This window comes from Gallinula chloropus (assembly GCF_964237585.1).
Source record: "Gallinula chloropus genome assembly, chromosome: 17".
NCBI classification, from domain to species: domain Eukaryota; kingdom Metazoa; phylum Chordata; class Aves; order Gruiformes; family Rallidae; genus Gallinula; species Gallinula chloropus.
The window spans coordinates 7,379,708-7,395,849 of NC_140102.1; the positions used below are offsets into that span (position 1 = coordinate 7,379,708).

The window sequence follows — 16,142 nt, forward strand, 5'->3', positions numbered from 1 at the left end:
TCACAGCGGCCGCGGCGGTGACGGCGCTGACGGGGCCTCTGAGCCGGCGGCAGCAGCCGGTGCTCCGGAGCGCAGCGGAGCGGGCGACGCCTCTTTTCCTCCCTCCCGCATCCTTCTCCTCGTCCCCCTCCTTCCTCCTCCCCTCGCCTCCGCCCCCTCCCACCCCCCCCCCGCACGCAGTCACCGCGGTTCCCGGCACGGACAACATGGCGGCGGTGTCGGGGGCCGGGGCTGCGGGCGGCTCTGCCAACGCCGGGGGCCCGGAGATGGTGCGGGGTCAAGTGTTCGACGTGGGGCCCCGCTACACCAACCTCTCCTACATCGGCGAGGGGGCCTACGGCATGGTGTGGTGAGTGCCGGCTGCCGATCCCGGCTGAGGCAGCGCCCTTGCCCTGAACAACTCCCTCCTTCCCTCCCCGCCGCCCTGCCCGGCCGCAGCCTCCGCGGGGCTCGGCCCCGGGCTCCGGCCCGCCCTTGCAGTGGGGGGGTGGGGGAGAGAGACGCCCGTGCCTTGCCGGGGGAGGGGAAGCCGGGGCTCAAGCATCTCTGCCTCGCTTTGCTCGGCTCTGCTTTTCCCTTCGTGTTCCCGAGGTTGTCCCTCCGGCATCACCCTTCCCCTCCCTCGCTACCGCCTCCCAAAAATTCCTCCATCTATGGCTGCGGCCGAACGTCTCGTTTCCTTTCAGCCGTGCGTTTGTTTTCTTTAATGTTTCTCGTCCCTCCCTCTAGAGTCGGTCGCTGTTTTCTCCGTCTCTGTAGCCTGGCCGCAGGCGTTCCAAACGGGGGAAAACTTGGTAGAATCCTGCTGCAGCTCCGCGTTTCGCTTGGCGGCCGTGCCAGGGCTCACCTGGCTGCGCGTCCCCAGCTCGCAGTCGGTAGAAAAAGTGAATCTGTGCATAGGAATTGCTGCCCCTACCTGGCTCTCCTCGGGACGCGCTGTCTGGGCTGCATAGCGTGCCAGATCAGTGTCTCGATTAACCTGGGCGGGTGAAAGTTCTCCCCGGCCATTCTGGATCGTGATTGTTTTGTACCGTGAAGACTTGTACTAAGTCTCGCTGGGCAGCAGTCCCCTGTGTTTGCCTGGATTAGGATCAGTCATAAAGAGTGAGGTGAATGAACTGCAGACAAGATATTGGAAATGTAAACTAACCGGAATGAGTGCGAGGTGGGGTTTGTTATCAATCTAAATGAGTTGGGATGATGCTCAGTGATGGTATATCTTGTGACTGGGTTATAAATCTGACGTGCTTTCTTTCTCTGGTATTAGTAAAACAGGTTAAATTATTTCAGAAGTAAGTTGTGGTGGTGTTTTGTTTTGGGCTGTTTGATTTTTTTTTTTTTTGAGGGATGCAGATAAAAACTTTTTTTGTGTTATTGCTTTGTCAACTTTTTTCCTGTGCTGCTTGTGTTTCTTCATCGTGTTTCTTGACCAGAGGTATTAAATGAGGTTTACAGGCTATGTCTTCATGAAAGCTTTATCAGCATTAATTTCTCTCTCTGATGCTTAATCTATTGTAAATGGCCGCATTTCTCAGCGAAGGCTCTTCACAGCCTTCAGCTGCATGTTACAGACTTTCATAGCTGTAGGTTTTTTGCATATAGTCATTGGATTGTGCTGGCCTGTTAAGATGAAGTCATCCTGTATTTCAGGGTGGGAGCTTTCATCTAGGCCTGGGTTTAGTTGGGAGATCAGCCTCTCTACAAACTTTGGAGTTGTGGCCTTTGCTTTTTCTCTGTGGGAATAACCTTCAAGATGTAAATCAGAAATCCTGTTTATAATGTACAAATACCCACGTTCTTGGTTTAGTGGTAGAAACGCTGCAGTATATCCAGTCCAAAACTTGTTAATGTAGCTTATGATACAGGCTGTGTTTTATGGCAATATACTTGAGCATCTGAGCTAGGGCAAGTAAACTGGTGCAGATAATCCCAGTACCAACTGCACTCAGCGCTAACTACACTTGTGGCCCAATGTAGGAATGTACTAGGGAATATTGCTTACAAAATGTATGCTGTGTACGTAGCCCAGTTCATATCAGTGGGTGCTAAAAACGTGTTTAACAGACAACATGTTAAAGCTAAAATATTCCACCACACATCAGAGATTGCAAGAAGCAGGGTGATGGCAGTTGATGCCCTTTTTTGGCATCACTATGGTAGTGAGCAGATACAGGGGAAACCAAGCCACTTTCTGCCCCTCCAAATGGAATGTTACTAAGTTCTGTACTGAAACTGTTTCCCTGCAAAACTATGTAAGGTTATCTTTTATTTAAAAACTTACACTGCCTCTGCTGTGAATGCTGTACAGAATTGCTAACAAACAATCCAAATCTCTGGTTCCGCTGAAATCATGCACTTGGCTCCTGTGTTTTCTATTCTAAAATTTTTCATGTGAAACGTTAAATTTGGTATGTTGTGCTTTTAATTATTGCTCTTCTGCCTCGGGGGTGAGATGGCAGGGCACAAAGTCTCAGTTTATATTGTATACTTGATAAGGAAAGTGTTGGATGCGCTTGTAGTTAAATGCCATAGCAACTGTAACGTATTGTAGTGCCTGACATGCAAGCTACTATGATTAAATAAGATTACTTATCATTTGACAGATGTATAGGTTGTGCAGTTTAGTGCTACGTGGTTCATATCTTGCTTTGATTGCTAATGCAGTGAGGATCTGCAGAAGCTTCTCCCTTGGGGGGGCGGGGTAGAGGGCAAGCTCTAAGTGTGCAGATGGAGATGTTTCCTGCAACTGCAAAATCCATTTAAATTTGTACACTTCAGCGAGGACAAGTAAAGTGGGCTCTGATGGTTTTGGTTTAGACCTACAGCTGACATGTAGGACTGGGGAAAGCACTGGTTATTTACAAGTACATTGTGCCATTAGGCTCGTTAGATGGAAAACAAGTGACTTAACTCTTCAAATCCTTCACTCCTCTCCTTGTTTTTCCTAATCTGTGTATTTCTGGATTATTGGGGTAGGGACTTGAAAACAACACAAATATTGTAATTATATTAATAAAAGGGCAGACGATGTGTTCTTAGGATGAGTGCTGCTACGGTCAGTCTTCCATTTTGATTTTGCAGCAGAGGGAATAATGTTTGAGAAATATTGATCGCAACATAAAATAACAGCACAGGAAATAGAGGAAGATGTTGGCTGAATAGACTGTGCGCGAATGTTCTCTCATCTGGATTTGAAAACCCTTAAAGGCATTTAACTGTTTTCTCTAGTGCAGTCATTTTTAACATAATCAGGTTTAGAGTAAAAATAAACTTAGCAGAGCAGTATATTTACTGCTGTGTTGTGGTTGCACTTTCTCAGCTTCGTAAGCAGAAAAGGAATGTTATCAGGCACAACCCCCATCTCATTTTCAGTTGAACTCTGCCAGAAATGCTCATCCTTTGATATACAAGCTTGCATTTTGGAAATTCTACTGCTGGGGGTGAAGTGGTTAATAAGTGGATATCCATGTCAGTGTCCCTTTTTAACCTGTTTTGTTTTTTTTTTATTTTCAGTGTTTCTGCTTGTGAAACTAGGCAGTGATCACAGTGCAAATGAAGTTTTAGCCAAAATCCTCAGCACGGTCTAGGACTGCAGGGATGTTCTTTGAGCAATTATTTAGTCATACAGACGTGTTTGTTACTCTGAGTTAATTTATCTGTATATATGCAAATGCTGTGGGTTTGTGTTTTGTTTGTTTTTCTTCATCTTTTTTTGCTTAAGAGTTGCTTTGAGGAGTTTGGTGTGATGTTCTTTGTGACTTTCCCTTTCTTTCAGTGATAGGGGGTTATCAACCTCAAGAGTCATCTGGGACTGACTTTCAGACCGGGTCTGAAAGTTTCAGAACTACCTTTCAGACACAGGGAAGTATGAGAAGTTTTTGAGATTGTCTCCTCCTTCCCAAGGTTGTAGGTTTTGGGTTTGGTTTTTTTCCTTCTTTTTGCAAAAACTCCCAAGTCACACTGTCAACAGGCCATGCTTTAAGCACACTGAAACAGCAGTAAAAATATGATTGTGTTGAGCTTTAAACATCCAGTGTGAATTGTTCTTCATCCAGTTGGTCAGTGGTAATTTGGCAAGGATTGTCGTTTGATATTTTAAACCAAGGCATCTTTTTGGAAAGAAATGGTGAATGGGATTAGGGATGTTCAGTTTTATAGCCTGTGTTTTGGAAGTTCTTTTTGTCATCAGGTGTACGTGAATGTGAAGTGTCACTGCTGCTGCAGATAGCTGCATATAAATAATAAAACATGAACGCAGTTGGAAGAGAACAGCCTTGAAGTGCAGATCTTGCATTTGTTGGCCTGAATTTGAGTGGCTTGGTTTTTGTGTTACTGGTGTGCGGTACAAGATTGAAATTAGAAGTTAAGTCAATAGAGGAACATTAAAGTAATACTGAAAAGAATATTTTAACCGTTTGGCAGTAGCTCTTTCAAAGATCTGCTCCTTCCAGTGTTTCATGGAACATGTCTAGTTTTAGAGGATGGATCACTTAAAATGAAATCTGAGAAGTTTATGCATGAAGAGGCTCAAAACAGGAAAAAGATCAGGAACAGAATGATCTGCAAGATGCAGATACTTATATTAAACAATTAAAATACAAGACTTGATGGGATTGATGGCTGTATAGTATTTTCTCTGGAGACAGTCCAACCTTACACAGGAAGGCAGCATTTGCACCCCTCTGTGAGGGTCAGATTGGTGACCCGGGGTGGGCTGCTTAGCAGCAAGAAATAGCCTATAATTCTTTTCCTGTTAACTGTCACATTGATCTGGAGGGAGTACCCTTAATGGCAGAGCAAGTCAAGAGACCATGCCACTGTTTGTGGGCGCTTTTAGGTAGCGCAGGTTGGGTACTTGTGTTGATACCTGGTAATGAATGTGTTCTGGTCTGTGTGGTAAGGAGGAGAGTACCCTAACACGTCCTCCTTACTGGAGGAGAGTACCTTAATACATCCTTCTTAGTGCAAGGGTCAGAGTAGAGAATTAGGAAATATAACTGGTGGCTACTTAGCAACTTCTGCCTTCTGGGGAGAAACCTGAGGTAAGCGTTTCCGTCAGTCACTCGGGCTTCTTGCGCTCACTGAACCCGGTGTGGAAAGGTGAAAGGAGCGATCAGAGCTGCTTTTCTGTTCGCCTGTGATGCCACAGGTGGTCTGCAAGCTCTGCAGTTAGGCATTCGGGAATGGGACAGCGGTTACTCGCGCTCTATGCTGGAGCTGTCCTTAAGATTTATGGAAGGTGAGAGGGAGCAACTTTTCCTCTCTGCCCAAAGCCGTGGGATACAGGCTTAAATGAGGAGCATGGCTCAGGGACACTTGCGTTTATAAATAAATACATATTTTTCTTAACATAGCGTGGAAACAGATCAGAGAGTACATGTTATATTTTCGAAGTATGATTTAGTAAGGCTTACATGCTAACCAATGCAACCACAGATACTGTTCATCTCCCGTACCCCTGCATAAGATGTTTGGACCTCTTGCCTGCCTGCCATAAAATCTGATAGATGGTAGAAGTCTTAAAGGTAGAAAGTTTCTGCAAGTTTCTTTAAAATAGTTATTTTGCTCGAATGAAAAGATCCTGTATGCTGGAGGTCACATAGGCAGACTTGGACTCCCCCAAAGAGACGTGACAGATGCCCCAGTTTCACGCATGGATTTATTGGTACTCTTGAGACCAGAGATGTGTATGTGTAGCACACCAGGCTCTGGTAGTTCAGTGAGCTTGCTTAGGAGTGGGAATCTGCAGCCCACAGAAGAGTTAATGCTTACCAACTGAGTAGGAGTACAGCTGAACTTGAGTTGAAAACTAGTACTTTTAAAATGCTTTTTATGTTGATGCTTTCAGCTCTGATCTAGAAATGAAGTTAACTGATCAGTTTGTTGTTTTATAAAAATATGACATCTTGCTGTGGATTATTTCACAGCATAATGTAGGTCGAAAGGGACTTCCTGAGGTCATGTAGGAAGTCCAACCTCCTACTCAAAGCAGGGCTGATGTCAAAATTAGATTTAGTTTCTCAATATGTGTACTCAGTATTTCCAAAATCTCCAGGGATGGAGGTTCCTCAGTGTCTCTGGGCAGCTTCTGGTTCTAGTGTTAACCAATTGCCCAGTGAAACTTCTGTGCTTAAAACCACGAGTTTCCCTCGCAGCAGCGTGCGACCATTGCCTCTTGTCCTTAGTGCTTTTTACCTTGGAGAAGAATCTTGATCAGTTTTCTCTGTAATCTTCCATTATGTAACTTAAAAGAGCAGAGAGATGTTTTCCAGCCCCCTGCCCCCCTTTTTCCCCTTCTAGTCTACACAAACCAAGTTTCCTCAATTTTCCTTTTTTTTTTTTTTTTGGTATGTCTTGTCCTTCAGCCCCCTGTGCATCCTAATGGTTTTCTGCTGGACTTCTTCCAGCACTAGGAGAGAGGAGAACTGGATGCAGTATTCCAGATGTGGCCTCAACAGTAATGGCGTTCCTTGACCCCAGTAATACAGCCCAGTTCATGGTTAGTCTGTGTCGCTGTGAGCAGGTGCTGCTGATAGCTGAAGTGAGATGTTCTGCTGATCTAGAGAATATTTTACTTGCATTTAAAGTGAAGAATTTTGGGAACTTTTCAAATAATGTCTGAAAAAACAAAATCAAACCTAAACCCCACAATGTTTCGTTAAGTGATTTCAATTGCATTTTGTTTGGATTTCCAGACTGCTCAAACAAAGCATATGGAGCTGTAAACAGATTTTAGAATGTGATTTATCTTTAGCTGTGTTGTAAGGTAAATTGTTAGTGTATGTGAATGCAGTGAAGTGCAGTTTGTTTCAGGTGACTTATCTGTGTAAAACCTAGGTTCTTGTAATTGTTAGGTGGTTAGAGTAGCTTGTGAATTTATCTCCTTTCAGAAGGGCCCTTATTTTCTTTTGCTTTATTACAACTCTGGACCTGTAAAGGAGCTATTCTCAAACTCATCTTTTTGGCAAGTTGCATTACAAGTCAAATACATATTACTTCATTACCAGCTTTGACCAGGCAGATTAGTAAGACCCACGTAGTAGTAAGTGTCATTAACTCAGATGGGGTTATTTGATGAGGTACTGGTGGATATGTTGGCAAGATGAGGTTTCTCATACTCCATCAGCATGCAGTAGGTTGGTTTCTGTTTCAGAGAGCATTCCTGTCTCCACCCCTTTCCGCTGGGTTTCGAGCTAGCGCAGAGCAGCCTCGCGTCCCCCGCAGAAGGGACTGCGCCCCGGCTTCCACCTGGGCAGGCGGCAGGCTGCCTGAAGGAAGGGCTGCCTGGAGCTTGCTGTGTGCTCCCCAGCCCCAGCTGCCTTTTGGCGGTGGATGCAATACTGATCTGTGTGGCTGTGGCTGTATATGTGGTATTCCTAGTCAAACCTTTGTGAGGTTTGGGCAGAATCTCTCACGGCAGCCCAGTTTTTAGCAGAGTTGGGCATGTGTTTTTTACTGTCTCTTGTTTAGCAGTACCTAAAGTCAGAGCAATCTAAGATCTGTTAAGGGAAAAATCTCTTCTTGGACAGTCTTCTTTTGTATTTTAAGATAATTTTCATAAAATACTGAAATACTCTCTGGTGATTAGAATGCAAATGAGAGTTTTTGTTACATTGTAGAAAGTAATTCGTCTGTGTTGTGGGTGTGTTTTAAGTACCAGCAACTTGCAATTAGGCTTAGAGTTTATAATATGCAATTACTTCATTTTGCAGTTTTCCTTGAAATTAGCAGCTGTCACTGCAGTACCTCACTTCTTGTTTGGAGGGAAGGCAGTTTACCCCACCAAATATTGCTGCTGTGTCCTGAGAAGCACTTGAAGTCATCTGAGCACCGCGAATCAGTAGTCCCCAAACTATTCTGCCCACAATTTGCCCAGGTTTTTTTGGATTTGGATGATGTGGAGAACCCCGAATGACATGCATTCAGTCTGTCTTTTAGATTGGATTTTTCTGAGTGTTTTCTCACAGGGAAATACGTTCCTTTTTAGTAACAGTAGCCAAGATGTCTTAATACTGGTACCCTGCATGAACAAAGCACTAAACCGTTAATATACGGAGGAGCTAGGGTTTGCTGTTGGCATGTCTTTTTATAGTGGTGGAAAAAACATGCCTTGTTAACTGGTTCTGAAGGGAAGTAACTTCTGATAGTGGAGAGATGCACACTTGGTGGTAGTGGTTGGGGTTTTGTGTTTTGTTTTGCAAGTGGAATACTGAACTTACCATGGCGGAGTCCACAGTAGCGATGAGCTTTCTTCTCTAGTGCTTTGTCATAGAGTTTTAATTTTGCACTGATGTTTCTAGAGATTTAGGCAAACCTCTGCTTCTACGTATGCCTGAACGTTTTCATTCAGTGGTTGGTTTCTTTGTTTTCTGTAGGAGTGAAATACTGTGAGCTAGCTCCTCTGAAGATTTATAGCGTGTGGAATCAATTACTAAATTTTTCCATAATTAGCTTATTTGTCTAGATCTTGGGTTTTTCCCTTTTTTCTGAAGCTGATTTTAGGAGGAGTATTTGGAATACAGGTCATATTAGAACCTTATTAGACAAAAGAGTAAACCCTGGTGGGGGATATTCAAACACCACTACTGCTGACAGATCTCTGGTCATGTTCTTCCTTCTCTCTAGGAAAGGGGAGATATGTCCTACGCACATTGGCTGCTAGAGTGGCAGTTTTCTGGGCTCTGGAATAACGCTGGTCACCTAACTGACCTGTACTTGCTGTCTTGGCGGCTTTTTGGTGCCTCCTGAGAAGCCAGGTACAGGAGGAAGTCAGTGCTTCATCAGCTCGTGTGGAGGTTTAACTTTCATGACAGTCAGGCCTAAACACTTCAGCTGTGGTTTCTGTGACTGGCTTGTGCAGATCTTGGTTTGTGCTGTTTCTAGAGGGGTAGCCTCTCCTTCCGTGCCTTGGGTCGTGTCTGTCCTTCCTCTGCTCTTGTGCTGGTATTTACATGGCTGTAGCAAGTTGTGTTGGAAAACTGATTTAGCTGAAAAATTACTTGATAAAAAATAGAATTTAGAGGTGGTCGGTGTGACTGATGTGAGTGCTGGTGCTGGCGCAGGAGAGGAATAGGACTGTGCAGGTAAAGATTTCTTTGCTGTTCCTGTTTGCGAGCCGCTTTGACTTCGAGTGGCTTAAGTTCTCTGAACTGTCACAAAGAAAGCCACTGATCTGACAAAAAAAGTGAGAAAGGGGGAGGGTTGTCAGGCACAAAAAGAAGGGTGAACCACAGCGACGACTTTTAATTCACTGAGCACTTGGGTTTTCTCCCATGTCGACGTCTCAAAATTTTACCCTGGAATTGATTCCCACAGGAATTGTCTCTGGCTTCTTGAGAAGAGAAACACTGAGATTTGATGTTCTAATAACTTAGGACATTAACTTATTAGGACAGTGCAAAAGCAAGGGGTGCTTTTGGAGTGAGGGGTATGTTTCACAGATAGCCAGAAGGCCCTTTAAACACAGCAGTGAAGTTTGCCTAAATGTTAAATTTGGCGTAGATGCTATCAGAGGAAATACTGGCAGTGGAGAACCTGTCAACCTAAAATGGGGAGGGTAAGTGGGAAGAGAATCCGAGTAGACAAAATACCAAGATATGAGTTGTCTATTTCTGAAGACCAACTTCAGCTGAAATGGCATAAAGTCAAGTAGGGGTATAAGATTTGAAGCAGCAGTGCTTCACAGATAAAGGTATGGAAAGAAAAATACGTAGAGAAGCTGGTTTTGTTTGTTTGTTTTTTAACAACTAAAATGGATCAAAAGGCCGTGAAGCTCAGTGACATCTTTTGCAAAGCAGTACAGAACTTTGGGTGAAATAGCTAGTATTTTCTAACACTGATGCTAAAATGTAACTCTAGATTTGCTGCGCTTCATAGTTCTGGTTAGTAGGTGCTAACAAAACACAATCGTCTGGTCTGCCACACCCAGGCTTATGAATTGACTGAGCTTCTGGCAAAAGTGATTTATTTAAGACTCCATTTTGCATGAATAGTTACGTGTTTTCAAAATACTGTAAGCGATCTAAGGAATTAAACTATTAAGTCATTATGTGCATAGTAAATAATTTAAAATTGTAATGCTTTGGAAGGTTCCATCAGGTTTTACTTTTCAAATTTGGAAAAATAAAACTGGGCCATTTTAATGTGTTAGGTTTACTTGAGTAGCTATATGAAAATAAATCTTCTGTAGGAGATTACAAAAGAGCCTTAAGACTCTGGTGTGAAGGGCAATAACCTGTAGTAGATCGGAAACTGCCAAAGAGTAAATTCACTTGTAATCAGTTAGGTCTGGCACGGGAGGAAAGAGTTAGCTTAACTGTGTTGGAAAACTTTTAATGCTAGAATTGATTTTTAACGTTACAAGAAAGATGCCTGAAAAAGTAGGTGTTAAAGGTGAAGATGATGCAGTTACATTTTGACTTGGTTGAGTTTCAGAGGTTAGCTAAAAGCATGATAGAGCAGACTGCATTGATCACTTGGGCACCTTGCTATGGGCTTGTGATAAAAATAAAGGGCACTGGTTTATAAATTATATTTATTTCCCCTCTTGTTAGAAAGGGAAAAATTAACTTTATTAGAAATAGGAAAAAAAAAAAGTTTGTTCAGGTACCTTCTGTAATAAAACCAAAACCACAGTGGTGATCATTTGGTAATAAGCAACAGACAGAAAGTGTTAGGAATATGGACAAACATTTTTAAGGTATTTGTAAGTTGCTTTGCAGAGGGGTCAGGACAAAAAGTTCAGGAACAAGGGATATCCACTGATACTAGGTACCTGACAAATGAAAAACTGCTTTAAAAAAAAAGACACCAAAACAAACCCTAGATTTTCAAATAGCACACACTTAGAGTTTTCAGGTAGGGCCAGATTAGTATGTTTGCAAATTGGATTACATCTGCTATATAATTAAATTATATTAAACTATAGAAATAAGGGCATCTCACTTCCTGAATTCACAGCAGAGAAGCCTGGGAGATGTTCTGTTACTGAGAACCTTTTCTAGAGAAAGCTAACAAATAAAAAACTCTGAGTGAGTCATGAATTGTCTTTTCATAAACTGAGGTCTGTTAAAACAAGGCAAATATGTCTTAATAGGAATAGGCACATACTCATTTTAAAACTAGGTGCTGATTCTCTCAGTTTATGCTAATAAAGGCCCAAGGAATAATATAAATAATATAGTTATTTGTCTTCAGAAATACTATGAATAAATGGAACAAAGTAACAGATACTCTTAGTAAACATAGGTGTTTACAGTTGAGGACAAAAAGTATATTCAGTGGTATAAAAATGACACATTACTAGATGTCCTCAATTTTGAAGCTGATGACTTTTACTCTTTTTCCAGTCCTGGCAAAAGAGTAATACACCGTGACAGCTCTCTGTGTGCTGAATCACCTAGAATCAGATTTTCTGAGGAATCTGAAAGGGTTAATACATGATGATAAACAAACCCAACCAAACCTAACAGTCCCCTCCACAAATCTGCACCGGTAACACCACCTTTCCCCACCTCCAAAAGCTGTAGTGAACAGCCTGTCATAGTACTGATGGTTATTAGTATGTCATAATACTGCATTATTTTTCTTACAGCAGTATTAAAAATAAGTTTAAGCTATTTGCATTGTAACTTGATAAATGTCAGCATGTTGTACTCAATAAATGTCTGCAATTGAGCTAAATGTAGACTCAGTGAAAAGATTAAAGATCTTCCTAGATGAGCTTGTTTGCCAGGCATTATTTTTGCCTTTCCTCTCCTGGTTGCAAGCAGAATTATTCAACATTTCAGAAAGATTCTTATCCCTGGATATGCTCGCGGAATCTTGTTTCCACAGCAACGCAAAGCTACTGATAAAACATCCCTTTCAAACTTCAAATCAGTCTTTCATTTAGAGCTGTAATTAGGATGTTTGCCGGTAGCGTTGTGTATTTTTGTGTGTGTGCATGCGTGTGCTGAGAGCAGCCATGAGGTGAATAGTCCTAGAAGAGTTGGAAGAGTGTCCCATGGTGGGGTAAGCCTCCAGGCGGCACAGCAGAGGAGTGTTCTGAGGATGGGGGTGCCGGCAGAGTAGGCAGTTGTTTTTCAATGGTTATATGAAGAAACAGCCCTCTGTGGGATGTAACTATTGCCAGGAGCTGGCTCCTTTCCTCCCGGCAGCTGCAGCATGCTCTCACTTGTTCCAGTTCTGCTCCGAAATGAAACATGTGAGGAATAGAAATGGATGGAAGAACATGCAGCAGCCATTGTGGGTAGAAGGAGCTAAGCTTTGGCACTTGTCCCAATCTGGCGGGTGAAAAGCTTGCCTTCCTTGAGAAGGAGTTAATGGGAGAGGGGCTACATGTCAGGGGTTCACCGTAGCAATTAGTATGCTGTTTCCCGCAGGCTGCTCAGATACTGCGGTACACTTTCTCGTAGTTGCATTTGGAAGCAGCCCCACCCTGGACTTCTTTCTAAAAAGGAAGTTGGTAGTGGAGCAGAAGGATAAAACACTGGCTTTAAAAGTGGTCTGGGTTATAATTGCTCATTTGTTTATTTTCTACAGCCGTGCAAGATGTTTTACTTAGTAAAAAACTTTGTTCTATATTTATAAGGTACTTAATATTAGGAATGATAAACTGCACTGCTGGGGCTTGTATTGATTTTCATGTGGTGTCTTAAATGAATCTAAATGGGGCTATTGCAGGTTGTCACAGGATAGTAACCACAGCTTGAAATAGGAATAATTTTGTGTATACTAGAGTTGGGCAGTTGCAAAATCTATATTTAAATTTATCACATTACAGATAAATAGCACTCACAGCTGAAGGGTTGCATCAGCTTGTGGAGCTGCACATCATTCGGGTGGAAATATATCCTTCCTTCTGAATATTTAAAGTGTCAGTGACTAGATTCATCATAATGCGAGTAACGCAGAGACTGTTAGAGGGAAAGTTCCATGTGCAGTGATTGATACATGTGGTTAATGATTAGAAACGAAAAGCTGTAAATTATCCCTCAAAAAGTTGTTAGTATGTGAACTGTTATTTCCACTTTACAGATTTTTATATTCTTTGGAAAATAGTCTAGCTAATTGAAGGTCCTCACCTTTAGGAGTCCCAGTTAACATGAAAATATGAGGAGTTGTGAGATTTAGCAGAAGCTGAAAGTCTGGACGATGAGATTAGAATGTGCACTGGGGCAGCACTTCAGAATGTAAATCATCTGAATTCAGGATGCTGTGGGTGGTGGATGGGATGTGTATGCTGGGCTGTCAGGACAGCTGAGCTGGTTATTAGTTGTAGTATTAGATCTCTAATACGAGCTAAGGCTGAACAAGATGAATCCTGTGTTAAGTGATAAGCAAGCTGTTATATTGACTACAGTGAGTTAATGCATTTGGGTTTGCACCTTTTATAGTTGTTTAGTTTGTGAACACTGCACTGGGTACTGCATGAGTAGCGTGTTTCTTCACCAGGGCTCTGGAGACTGGTATGTAAATCTGGTGCTGATGGCAGGTAGCAGTGAGTTGGAGATTGAGGAACAGGGAGAGCTTTGGGAAATGGTTCTGTCTGACCTACAAAGGTCAGACAGGTAGTTTCCTAGGTAGTGAAATAGATATTGCTGTGTGGTTCCATAGGCCAAATAGGTGTCTGTAGCATACGTGTGCGTGAGCACGCATGACTGCAGTTCCACTGAAGTTCAGTTGAATATGTAGCTCTTACAGTTCTGCTGTAGAACCTGTCACATTGAAAGAGTGCTGGTTTCTAAAGGGTCACAGTTCACTGAACACCATATTTGCTTTGAGGGCTGTGACTGAGTGTGTGATACGCTGTTAACTTTCTAACAGCGATTCTCTATCTGTATTATGCATGATATTTAAACTACAGTGTATAAGCAGGTGTACCTAACTAGATGTATGATTAGCTTCTTCCTCATAGGCATTGAGATAATATTTCATACATTTAATCTAGTTACAGGAAAGCTCATATTTCAAAAAGTGTGACAACAGAAATAAATCCAGTGTCCCTTTTAATGTTTCAACTAGATAGTATTTGGGTTTGTTCTCCTCAGCTGAGGCTTTGCAGTGGTAACAGCAGTGCATGCTTAGCTACATTAGTGCGGTGAGATCTTCTGATACGAACAGAAAAATGATTGTATGCAGAATATACACTGGAGAGGAAATTGATTGCATCTTTACTGCAAATGCAAATAGTCAGCTTTTTTCCACACTGAATCATCTGTTTTATAGTTGAGCCATCTGAAAGCAAAATTGCACATCCTTTTTTAAATAGCAGCATAAACCTTTTGCTAAGAAAATGCTTGGAGATCTGCGAAACATCTACAAGAAAGGAAATATTGGTATATTTAGATTCAGGTTCACTGATTCTGTACAAGGAAAGATGCCTATTTTTAATCAGTAACTAAGCCTTGCTCGAGAAGCAATAACTACTAGGCTTATCAAATACTGTAAGAGATTAGGAGCTTTTATTTAAGCAGCATCAATTGGTAAATATTGGTATTTTGCCTTTTTTGGCTCTGCATAGCTGCTGCTGCCCAGTACTTTGAAAGGAAGTCAGATTCTGCATTTTAGCAGAAAAAATATGCTTAAGTCACTACAAAGAAGGAGATAGGAGGTTTGTTTATAATGGTAAAATGGTCCATGGCATTCTTTAACTTCTTTCACAAATAGAGATTGTTCATACTTCAGAATTATTTCCAGTTTTGTTTTCTGCCTGTGACTTACCTTACCTGGTGTATTGTAAACACCGCAGGTGATTAACTGATTAACTAAGGAAATGACTGTAGGCAAAGTGCTCTTGAAGCCTATGCCAGGTCCCACTTATGGGACTTTGTTATTATCTATTTTGGGAGCTAGGAACTGCTAATGTGTTATCTATACATATGTAATAGCAGCAGTTGTAATGAAGACTTGCTTAGCATGTGGAATTTCAAAGTACCCTCTGGAGCATTTGAGTTCAGTGTTTCTAGAGGTAAAATACATTGTGCAGTCTGTGGTTATAGGCTGGAGTTACAGATGCAGACAGGTCACGGTGATTCTGTGGAAAAAATCATGCAGAAAGGATGTCACTACATATTCATGAGCTGTGTGAAGGTCTCACTGGCAGCACAATTTCTGTGTCGTTTTTAATAATGAAAGTGAGAAATGTTAAACACTTTTGCATACAGTGAGAGCAGTACTGTCTCAAACACCTTGTTGCACCATAAATCTGCACCGTGGCGGAGGAACCTTGATGTAGCCATGCATTTCATATTCCTCTTGGGTCTCCTTTTCTAATTGGATTTTCCTATTTCATTCTGCTTTACCTGATCAATAGATACCTGGACATCTCAGCAGAGTAAGGCCAATTAAGAGTTTCAAAGAATGTCCTGGAACTTGATCATAGAAAATCCGTGGAAAGGAAAGCCTGTTTCACTAGTATGGATATTTTTTTACGTGAAATAGTTGAGGCTAACAGAAATGTATAAATGTAGCCTTACGTTCTGATTTCCAAACAATGCAGTAGTGAGCAAAAAGAAATTGGAAAGGAACAAGAATTATATACACACATTTAAATTCTAATTAATTAAGTTACCATATATAATTATTATCATGAGATGTGTTGTCATTCATGTAGGCAAGACCACAAAAACATTGTGAAATTTGTAAGGATTCACAACATTTTGGTGAAATAATAACCAGAGTCCAAACTTTACAAAATAGTGTATGTTTTACTGAGCCTTTTAACTAGGCTTAGGCTGTGATATCCTTCATAACCACGTAGGCATTTTGAACAGAAATACTGTGACTGCTTCATTGGTATAGCTGTGAATGGTGCTTGGAACTGTTGAAGTCAGTGGTGTAGCAGTCAGAGTGTTCGCTGGTTGGGGTCACAATCACCGTATTGCCTCTCACTGCCACTTGCTTTTGCTTCATGTTTGTCATCTCATGTATCCTTTACCTTCTTGAACTCTGTTATCTTTGGAATTGAACTTGGGAAGATGTTCTCAGATGTTCTCCCTCCCTTTTGTTCTCCCACATCTGTTCTTGAAGGTGCTGACAGTGTAGCTCGGTGGAGTAAAGGGTTGTGGCAATTGGAAGTACTCGCAGGAGTTAGATTAAGGATGTGGAATTCTGCTGTTTGAAAGATGATTTCTGAGGAC

General features: G+C 41.9%; 1 protein-coding gene across 1 annotated transcript in view; it reads left to right on the plus strand.

The window, feature by feature from the left end:
- Window positions 1-206: 206 nt before the first annotated feature.
- MAPK1 (mitogen-activated protein kinase 1) overlaps window positions 207-16,142 on the plus strand; it is a gene marked incomplete at its 5' end in the record, with an annotated part of 35,437 nt that continues 19,501 nt past the window's right edge. Inside the window, one exon of the mRNA XM_084271877.1 lies at window positions 207-349. Within this exon, the coding sequence (XP_084128003.1) occupies window positions 207-349 (143 nt within the window). The remainder of the gene's footprint in view (window positions 350-16,142) is intronic.